Genomic DNA, 10,422 nt, shown 5'->3' on the forward strand with positions numbered 1-10,422 from the left:
AGGCAAGGATATACAATGGAGAAAAGACAGTCTCTTCAATAAGTGGTGCTGGGAAAATTGGACAGCTACATGTAAAAGAATGAAATTAGAAAACTCCCTAACACGATTCACAAAAGTAAACTCAAAATGGATTCGAGACCTAAATATAAGACCAGACAGTATAAAACTCTTAGAGAAATACATAGGAAGAACACTCTTTGCCATAAATCATACAAGATCTTTTTTGATCCACCTCCTAGAGTAATGGAAATAAAAACCAAAATAAACAAATGGGACCTAATGAAACTTAAAACCTTTTTCACAGCAAACAAACGTATGGACACCAATGGTGGAAAGCAGCGGGGGGGTGGGGATGGTGGTGTGATGAATTGGGCGATTGGGACTGACATGTATACAGTGATGTGTATAAAATTGATGACTAATAACCTGCTGTATAAGAAAATGAATAAAACAAAATTTAAAAATTAAAAAAAATCTGGCTCAGTTTTGGTTTCTAACAATTCAAGTTGTGCAGTAATGAAATCAGTTGTCTCACAAAAAAGTAATGAGATCATTATAAATAGAAATATACAGGCAGGTGCTAGAAACTGTGAACTGTAGGACTGCCAGTCTCTTTCAACCCTAAGATCCTACGATTCTTTAGGTCCAATTTACCAAATACCTTTCCTCCAGATTACCTTCACCATGTCTCACTGATGTAAATCAGTTGCTCCAGGATTTCATAACTTTGTTGTAATATCCGAATTTAGTCCTTCTCTACATCAAGTCACTATTGTGTGTGTCCAGCTTCACGAACATGGTTTCTGGCTCTTGCCTGCGTAAGATGGTCCTCCTTTAGGTTATCCTCAACATTATTATGGGGTCTTGGGGAAGCTACTTGAAATTGCTTTAAAGGCTACATATAACCCTGTAATACCAGTGATGTTAACCATGACAGGGATAAAACGGATGATGGCACCAACTCTCTAAGTGCCGAGCATGTGCTAAGAGCTCTATACATATTATCTCACTGAATCCTCCCAGTAACGCCATAAGGAATGTGTTATTTACTTTTTTTTTTTTTTTATCGGAACGCGGGCCTCTCACTGCTGCGGCCCCTCCCGCTGCGAAACACAGGCTCCAGAGCTCTATACATATTATCTCACTGAATCCTCCCAGTAACGCCATAAGGAATGTGTTATTTACTTTTTTTTTTTTTTTTATCGGAACGCGGGCCTCTCACTGCTGCGGCCCCTCCCGCTGCGAAACACAGGCTCCGGACGCGCAGGCTCAGCGGCCATGCCTCACGGGCCTAGCCGCTCCGCGACATGTGGGATCTTCCCGGACCGGGGCACGAACCCGCGTCCCCTGCGTCGGCAGGCGGACTCTCAACCACTGCGCCACCAGGGAAGCCCAGGAATGTGTTATTATTGTATGTATTTGACAAATAAGGAAACTCAGGGTCAGAGGGCTAAGTACCTTGCCCAGGATAACTGAGCTAGTAAGAGACAGAATCTAAACTTGAACTCTGGTCTGGCTAATGACTCTAAAATGCCTATTGCTAACTACCTTGCTCTACTGCAGTAATTCTCAAAGTGTGGTCGCTGGACCAGCAGCTTCAGCATCACCTGAAAACTTGTTAAAAATGCCAAGTCTCACAGCTATTGAATCAGAAACTATGGGAGTGAGGCCCAGCAACATGTGTTCTAACAAATCCTGCAGAAAATTCTGCTGCTCACTAAAGTTTGAGAGCTACTGTTCTACTGAACTGAAAATTCACCTCAAAGGCCACATTCCACTTCTTTAACCATATTTTTTTTGTATTTGAATTTGAAAGTGTGTGGTGGCTCCTTAATCTGTCTTCACGGGGAGAAAGATAAATCCCAAGTATGGAAAAGTCAGGTTTCCTGTCCTTTCCCTGAAGTAGGAAGGGTGAGTCCTTGTCATTCTCGGTGAGGGGATAAGAGAGTTGCTGCTTTAAAATATAAATCAGAGGGAAGCAAGAAGGAAAGAAAAAAAATGCTTCTGCAGTATAGTTAAGCTGTTGTGGTTAGATATAATGATTGAATAGACCAAGAAAACTTTAAATTCCCTTAAAGCCTTTATATACTAATAACACTATGTCTACTTAAATATTGAATAGCTAAAATAAAAATCCTCCCTACATGCATACTTTAAAAAAAAAGAATATATACCCTTTAGCCTTATGAATAAACACATCAATGGAAAGACTGTTTCCAAGGTAGCATAATCAATGACAGTTATCATCAAGCCTTCTTTGGTTTAAAAATAAAAATCCTTTCAGCTTTGCAGGTCATGATGCCTAGAATGTGACCTTGGTCTTTTCAAGCTTATCTTTAGTCCATAGCACTGTGCAACTCTGCAAATCAGTCTGGAATCTCTTTAATGTCTTCCTGCACGTGCAGTTTTAAAGCTCAGCCATTGGCATATAAACCATCCTTTACTCCAAGGTCTCCGGAGATACTTGTGGCCAGTCACTTACAAGGACTTTCACAAGGTCACAGGGGTAAATATGAGTGGTATGTTAAGTCCTGTGTAAAACAGGATGCAGGTCTACCTGAGGAAGGTAGCGAGTGGCTTTTAAGGTCTACAGAAATGAGGTAAAACAGGATTGCCTTGCTTCACACATGTGTGAACACAGCAGAGCTCACTCATACTACCCCATACCCAAGGCGAAATAAGTACATTCCACCTGCGAGCCTTGACTAAATAAAAGAGCTCCTAGACTGGAATATGTGATTTATTCTATTATCTAAGATTGCTCTTGGATGTCTGGATCTACAGCTAATGTTTTATTATATCCCTTTAGCCTTCCAGAAAGAATTGTAGGAAGGCAGCGAGCTAACGAATAGCAATTGGCATCCATCCGTGTGGACTTCACTAACCCCTCTCCTCCAATACATCTAAGTGAGGCCCCTGTAAATGACCAGCACTCAGGAATGTAGGAAGCCAAAGGACTGGGACAGGCCACCATAAGTCATATAAGTCTAAGGAGTTAGCTATACACTATCTTCTATTAGTGAAACTCATATTTGAACATTATGTCCCATAATTTTAATGGGAAAACTGGAGAAGATCGTCCCCCCACAAAATAACTAAAATAATACACCCTGGACATTATCATTCGGCAGGCAAAAAGGGGCTAAGATATACTAACTCACATTAAGTGCTATCTATCAAAGATTCCTTCCTTCCTTTCTTCGTTCATTCACGTACTCAATATTAACAGAGCAAAAACATATGCTAGACAGTACCTGGAAAATGCCAGCCAGCTCCACGTGTCCTCCCCAACCCCCCGAAAAGCCAAACATTAGAAAATGGACTCAAAGTAAAAAGCGGACTGTATTCTGACTGACATGAGTGAAAGCAGCAGATGATTCAATTACTGGAGCACACTCCCAAAGAAAATGTGGAATAGGCAACAGTGGGCAGTGCTGGGTCCTAAATCGTCTGCAAGTACCTACCTGCCCGAAAGCAGTATCCAAGACCTCGTGCGATCTCTTCCATCTCTGGTTTATAATTGCATTCATGATACAGGGTCGAATACAAATTGACGTCTGCCAAATATCATCTCTAACCGATGTAAAAAGGCTACTAAAATTCCATTTATTAACAGGCCAATATGGTCAGTTGTAAAAGTGAAAATGAACACCTTGCGGCCATATCCACTGTACTGGCATTCTGAGTACATTAACTCATTAAATCTCACAGTCTTATGAAACTCAGTCACAACTTTTTGAATGGAACAGATGACAGCTAAACATTCGGTTTAATTCTAAGTTTTCATCCAGATGCTTGATACTGTTTAGTCAAAATATATATCAATAACCTTACTAAACATGAAGTAGTATTTAATGATCAACGTGTAACTTACCCTTGCCATATCCACCAAGAAGTTCTCAAATAATTTCCAAATGTGGTTACTTGTGTAGATTTCTTTCATTTCCACTTCAGTGTCAACATAACAGTGATTAACAAAATTCACATAAGCAATTTTAACCTGTGCAAGTTTCAAATAGAAAAGAGAGTGAGTTTTTTCTTTATTCTTCATCTTCAAATATCTATTATGAATGGTTATGTGAAACTGTGTTATTTCCTGTAGTAAATTATAGTATACTTTGGGTGTACCCAGAGAGCATTCCCATCTCCTTTCTTTTACTAAAACACTCCACCCCCTGACCCAGGGTAAACACATGACCTAGTATTCCATTCCCCTGGGCCCAGTGATTGGTGTGAGAATGTGAACTTCATGCAAACCAAGTCTAACATATTTCAGACACTAGGAGTCAAAAGTACTCTCTTTCCCTCTCTGCCTCCCTCTCTTCCCTCCTCTCCCCCTCACCTCCCCACCTCCCCTCCCCTTCTCTGTCTCTGTCATTCATTCATTCATATTCTCTCGTTCTCTCTCTCGCTCTCTTTCCCCCTCTCTCATTGTCAAAATGGAACAAGGTCAACCTGGACTCCAAGACCCATCTTCTCCAGGTGTGTGGAGGAAAATCACGCTCAGATAAAGAGAATGAGGCAAAACCACAAAGGAAAAGGTAACAAGAGATAGAAGGAATTCTGACATTGTTTGAATCTCTTGAATCATATGAACAACTATTCTTCAAATTCCCAAATACAAGAGCCAATAAAATTCCCTTTTAAAATTTAAACTAGTTTAAATTGGGTTTCTGTCACTTGCAACCAAGAGAGATCTAATACAATGCTTCAATATGTTGACTAAATAATACTTTGTTGCCATTCAAAAGCATTTAAATTACTATTTCTGAGAAGAAGCAGGCTCACAGTTTACCAAAAAAAAATTGAATTATTTTAAGATGTAGTAAAGTTCCTTTCCAGATTTAGCAAAGTTCCTCATAAAAGACTGGCATGAGTCTCACCAACATATACCATTTCTAAAGTGCACAGGCAATAGTTCTTGTTTTTCCTTTTCTTTCCCCTTCTTCTCTTTTCTCATCTCTTCTTTTCTTTCCTCTCTCTCTCTCTGTATAAGAATGTGATGAATGCTATAAATTTCCCCAGAAAAATGCACACACATAAAAAAATCATGTAAACAATTTCAGAGGGTTCACAGAATCCGAGTTAGAACCATAAGGAATACAGGGCCAGCTTTCATGCCCTTAGTACTTATCTCTACCTGACTGAGGTCTGAAGCAAATCTTCAATGGCAGGGTGCCTGTGTCACGGAGACATCAGAGCCATGTGGTACATTATCATAATCCCCTTGACAGCAGTTAATATGCATTCAGTGCTTGCTACATGCCAAACGCCTTCAGCAGTCTGTGTGTAATATCTTAACTTAATCCTCCACCAATCCCATCAGGTACATACTACAATTATGTCGCTTCAAAATTGTGTAAATTGAAGATTAGAAGGTTAAGTACCCTGTTGGAATCAGTCACACAGCTAGAAAGTAATGGATCCAAGATTCTGACTCATTCTTTAAACCATTCATTCATTCATTCAAAACATACTTATTAAATGTAGGTTCAGGTTCAGACGATATAATGGTGACTACAAACAGACCCAGGTGTTACTCTCATTTAGCTTATAATCTTGGTAAAGAATGTGAAGGCTACAGGTATTTTTAACTAATAAAATTCAAATATCAAATTTCAAATTATAGGCTCTTATAGACTCTACTATGGGAAGCCAGGAGGGTCTTCCTTAAAGAAGTAATGCTTGAATCAAGATCTGAAGGATGAAGAGGGGTGAAGTAGGTGAATATAAGAGGTTAGAGTGCTATGTCCGAGAGAACTGCATGGCCAGAATCAGGACCTCAAAAAAAGACAGAACCCACGGATTTAATCGCTACACTATGCTTCCTTTCTTTGTCATCTTATTTCAAACCAATCAAGTCATGAAGTACCCTTGGTTTGAGGTATCAACAATTCCACAAAATTTCACAAAAATATACTTTCAAGTCCATCACTGTGTAGGACTATTTGGAAGTAGGGAAGTTAACCTAACCGGATGCCTTTTTAAGCTACTGTGATTTAAAATGTTTGGATTTAGTGTATCACATGTTTATAAACTTTGCAAAAATACACCACAATGGTAGAAAAGAAAAACATTATTGCAATGCACGTTCCTGGAAGCCTCGTTAATCTTGTTGGCAGACAACCAGCTTCTAATGAGTTTCTTCCCTGCCGTCATGCCAAACAAGAACAGAGGGTAAAAGATGATGTGTGAATAAAGCAAAATGTGTCCATATTTCCAAGAATGCATCTATTCCATAAAGCAAAGGTAAACCTAGAGAATCTGATAGTGATCCTGCAGTACCATCCTAGCCTCTCCTATTGATGACTGTGAATTATTTATGAAGCATCTGTTTTATGCTCAGTAACATACTAGAGGTTACAAGTCAATTTTTCAGTTTGATCACAATGCCATACCTAGAAATTCCTATAGTAGCTTCTAGTAAACTAATAGCGGCTATACTTTAAAAAGGTTTATCCTTTTTCATAGTTCCTTGTAGAACAAAAGAGTAAACTTTTTATGCTCTTTTAAATGTTCCTAATTGTATAGCTAAGTACAATTCCTTCAATAAATACATTATCTCATTATAAATAATAGTAGGAGGACTTCCGGCACTTATTAAAAATTACTAATAATTCTATAACCACTAAGCTTTTGCCAGGCTTACCTCAGGGATGCAGTCGTCATGGGTCACCACCCTCACTATGTCGTCCAGGGGCAGAAGGGAATTGCACTTGATTTCAGTGTAGACATTTTTCCCCTCTGTGCATGCTGCCAGCAACTCCACAAGGGTGATGTGGTAGGCTAAGGGGCCACTCTCGTCCCCTCGGTCCCTCTCTGAACACATCATATGGAGAAGGATGGGAAATGATGCTCTATCATTGTAAAATACCAGCACATCTTCACCCCCATTTATCAACTGAAATGATAACAAGAGAGTCGACATAGCAGTCCAAATGTTCATCCTTGCAGTTACTTCCAAAGGCTTGGTCTATCTGGAAATACGTGCATCTCTTTGTAGAAACATAGATAACACTGCAAATGCAGAACTACACCAAGGCAGGATGGTAAAAAAGATTCTAGGCATGTGTCGAGTGATTAGTTATGAATGTTATCAAAACCAGTCGGAGAGACATGGGAGAGGTGGAGAGGGGCAAGAATTAAGGACACAGATGACAGTAAACTGTTCAGTGAGTCACCCACTGAAATTAAACCTGCAAAATATTCCAATGAAGTTACTTCCTTCTACTTCAAATGGCAGACTCCATTGCCAAGTATGAGAAATCCCGTAAGTCTAATTTTACTATAGAATAAAATATCCCCATCTCCTTCAATAGTGACAGAATAAGTAAGCAAGTACACTGAACCAAATGCAACTCTACGGGAATTTGGAGATTCCACGTGTCACGGATGTCGGTAGAGAATGGAGGTAAAAGCAGAGATGGGAGAAATGAAGAGAAAAAGACAACTTTTAAAAAAGAGAGAGAGAGACAAAGAATGAGTATGTAGGGGCTTTTAGGACATAAGTTTTCCTCCCTGTTGTGTTTATATAACTTCAGTGGAGAATTCCAGCAGGTGGTAATTTTACTGCTCAATCACCGTAATGCCTTGTCTATTTTGGGGGGAAACTGTATTATTATTTTATTGAGGAATCCACTCTGACTGTCGTGAAGCTCAGGCTGAGTTAACAGTGATGAGTTCTGGAGGTAACTACACCCCATTCCAGACTTCATAACCACTGTCTTCTCTCTCTACCTCAACTGAAAACCCAGACTCAAGAGGTCTCAATCCCTGCCCTCCAATTCCTGGAAGATGCCAAGGCCAACTATGTAAGAGGTTTTGGCAGAGAAGACTTTTGTCTTCCCAGAAGACAAACCCTCTACTTTGCTTTATGAGGCAGATAGCAACCCCAAACCACAGACAGGTCAGGAGCTGCGCAGGCCTCAATCCTTGTTGTCTATTGCAGTACCAATTTTCTGACGCCAATGTGAAGTATTTTGGTGGAGAACACAGATTATGTAATTTTTCTCTCTATTTTATTTGAATTGATAAGACAATTAATTGGATTACAATGAAAGTTTTGTTGAAAGTGAATGTATATGGGTCAAAAATTTACATATTAACCTAATATTATAAATACTTCTTTACACACAGAAATGCTTCACCTAATAAATGCCATAGGACTGGCTTAACTATGCGCTGCTTTCCCATTTTAAGTCTTTCCATGATGATTTTCCAAAATCAAATTCATTCTCACATTTCTAGGCAATGAAGGGCTAATGTTAATGTAAATACATATAAGAGGTAAATTTTACAAGTTTAAAATGCTCCTTAAATGTTAATAACAATAATTTACATTTAAAATTCAAGGCTTCCAGCTGACTTAACTTTAACATTTCTATGGAGCAAGAGGGACTCACATTGTACCAATACAGAAACTACTCCCACTCTCAAATTTAAGGTACATCATTATGAAAATCCCCCCAAATCAATATAATCTACTATATAACTTGTTTGTAGCCATGTTTGAAAGCTGCCTAATCCATACAGGCCTTTAGAGAACGATTAGGTCACAGAGCAATGATTTACCCAAACAGGCTCAAAGTATTCTCCAAAGTATCACTTGGTTCCCAGTGAGTAACTCATTCATTGTATAAATCTTGCTCAATGACAAACAGCATAATGAAAAGGGCAAAATAAATGAAGTACTTCATCCATTTGCTTTTCTCAAATTTTTAACTTACTCTAAACAGCTAAGTTTCCATATATAATGAATCACTGATGGATAATTTCTATTCATTAGTTTCATTCCCTTCAAAGCCCCCTGTAAATAGTAACAAAGAACACCCATTCTATGTTTCAGGAACCGAGTAATAAGGGCACTTGAAAAGCAGAGTTTAATCCATTTTTGTTACATACTGAAACTTAAAAATATAAAATTTAATCACTTTCATTCTAAATAATCTATAACTTTTCATAGGATTTTACCCATTATTTAAAATCCACAAATTCATTAAGAATCAAAAAAAAAAATAAACTCCTAGAAAATTATAACATCAACTTATGATACGTTACTTCCCTAGGTCTAAGCAAAATACATTTGTGCTTAAGTAGTCGTACTTAATTTATTTTCCAAACCTATGTTGCTGCGGGATTGTTTGTCACTCTAAATTAACAGAAAACCCATATTTGAGCATATCGTTTATGTGAAGCTGATAAAATACAAACTGAGAACATACCTCGGTCATCACCATATCCTGGCATTTCTTCACATATTTACCATCTGCTTTGACAATCGTCTGCAGAAACCTCAGGTACTCCACATGGCGGCCGTGTGTCTCAATGCAGTGCACGAAGTGCTGGATAACCCTCTCGCTAATTTCATTGCACAGATGATAATTGTTCATGAAGATGTGCCGCATGGTTTCTGCTTCAAGGAGCTACACACAGAGGAATGTGCCCTTGTAACTCTGACAAGATCAATTTTCTATTCTACAGTACTTAGACCAATTGCATAGCTTGTGATCAGTTTCCTATTTTATGCAAAACTGTAGTGAGTTTTCTGTGCAAGTCTTCTACAAAGTGCATTGAGATTATTCAGCACTTAAAAAAAAAAACTGAGCTCACAAAGGAATTTAGTTGGAAAACGGAGCTTATTATAATGGTCAATAAGTTGGCAACAGTATTCTTGAGATTAATTTATGTATTATTCAAAAGTAGCTGTTCCTTAGTATTCGCTGACACATGTTTTACAGAGCAGATTTAACTCCACCTTTGAGTTTTCCAGATTTAACCTACTCATGGCATCAAAGAGTTAGTCTTTGTCCTACCACATCTTTTTCCTAACATTAAACTATGTACATATAAATGAAGTTGTCATCTGCAGGTAAGATCTGTGTAATTTTTCACGTTTCTTTAAATGTTCCCTTAATGGAAATAAAAGATATTCACTTTTAGGAGGAGAACCCCCTACAAGTTAAAAAATGTGGTGATGAAGATGAATAAAATTCTATCCATCAATGTTGCTAAAACGAATGAGATGGACACTTTACTATAAATATTAGAAGTCACTCAAATACTTACACCAGGGGTTAAGAACAAATTCAGATGTTTATGGAGGAGAACTTGATTCTGTGGATTTCCCCGACAGAAATTCTGCAGGAATGTATGGGCCAGATTCATTACTTCATTCATCTTTTCATCATTCTAGAAGTTAAAGAGTAGCACGTGATACAGAGAAACACACAGGAGTAAAAATATTATCAAAGAATATATTTTTTCGCACATGCATTTTTTCCTCCATGCCACTATTTTATGCTCCCCTTTCTGTGTCTACACTTCTCCCGGTTACCCCGTCCCATCCACCCTCCCCATTTTGTAGATGTCTCTCCCCTTCTCTTAATTCTCCTCCTATCTGTTCTGCTCCACTCTTTCCTCCTG

General features: G+C 38.5%; 1 protein-coding gene across 3 annotated transcripts in view; it reads right to left on the reverse strand.

Moving 5' to 3' along the window:
- ITPR2 (inositol 1,4,5-trisphosphate receptor type 2) overlaps positions 1 to 10,422 on the reverse strand; it is a 520,017-nt gene that overhangs the window by 261,176 nt on the left and 248,419 nt on the right. For all 3 annotated transcript variants that reach the window (XR_003001564.1, XM_024733221.1, XM_024733219.1), the window contains exons 29-32: positions 10,066 to 10,188; positions 9,222 to 9,422; positions 6,650 to 6,901; positions 3,875 to 4,000 (exon numbers count right to left, since the gene is read on the reverse strand). Coding sequence is in view for 2 of the 3 variants with exons in the window: in XM_024733221.1 (XP_024588989.1) it covers positions 3,875 to 4,000; positions 6,650 to 6,901; positions 9,222 to 9,422; positions 10,066 to 10,188 (702 nt within the window). In the remaining variant the exon portion in view is untranslated. The remainder of the gene's footprint in view (positions 1 to 3,874; positions 4,001 to 6,649; positions 6,902 to 9,221; positions 9,423 to 10,065; positions 10,189 to 10,422) is intronic.

Source organism: Neophocaena asiaeorientalis, unplaced genomic scaffold (assembly GCF_003031525.2).
Source record: "Neophocaena asiaeorientalis asiaeorientalis breed wild unplaced genomic scaffold, Neophocaena_asiaeorientalis_V1.1 scaffold150, whole genome shotgun sequence".
In the NCBI taxonomy this organism is placed as follows: domain Eukaryota; kingdom Metazoa; phylum Chordata; class Mammalia; order Artiodactyla; family Phocoenidae; genus Neophocaena; species Neophocaena asiaeorientalis.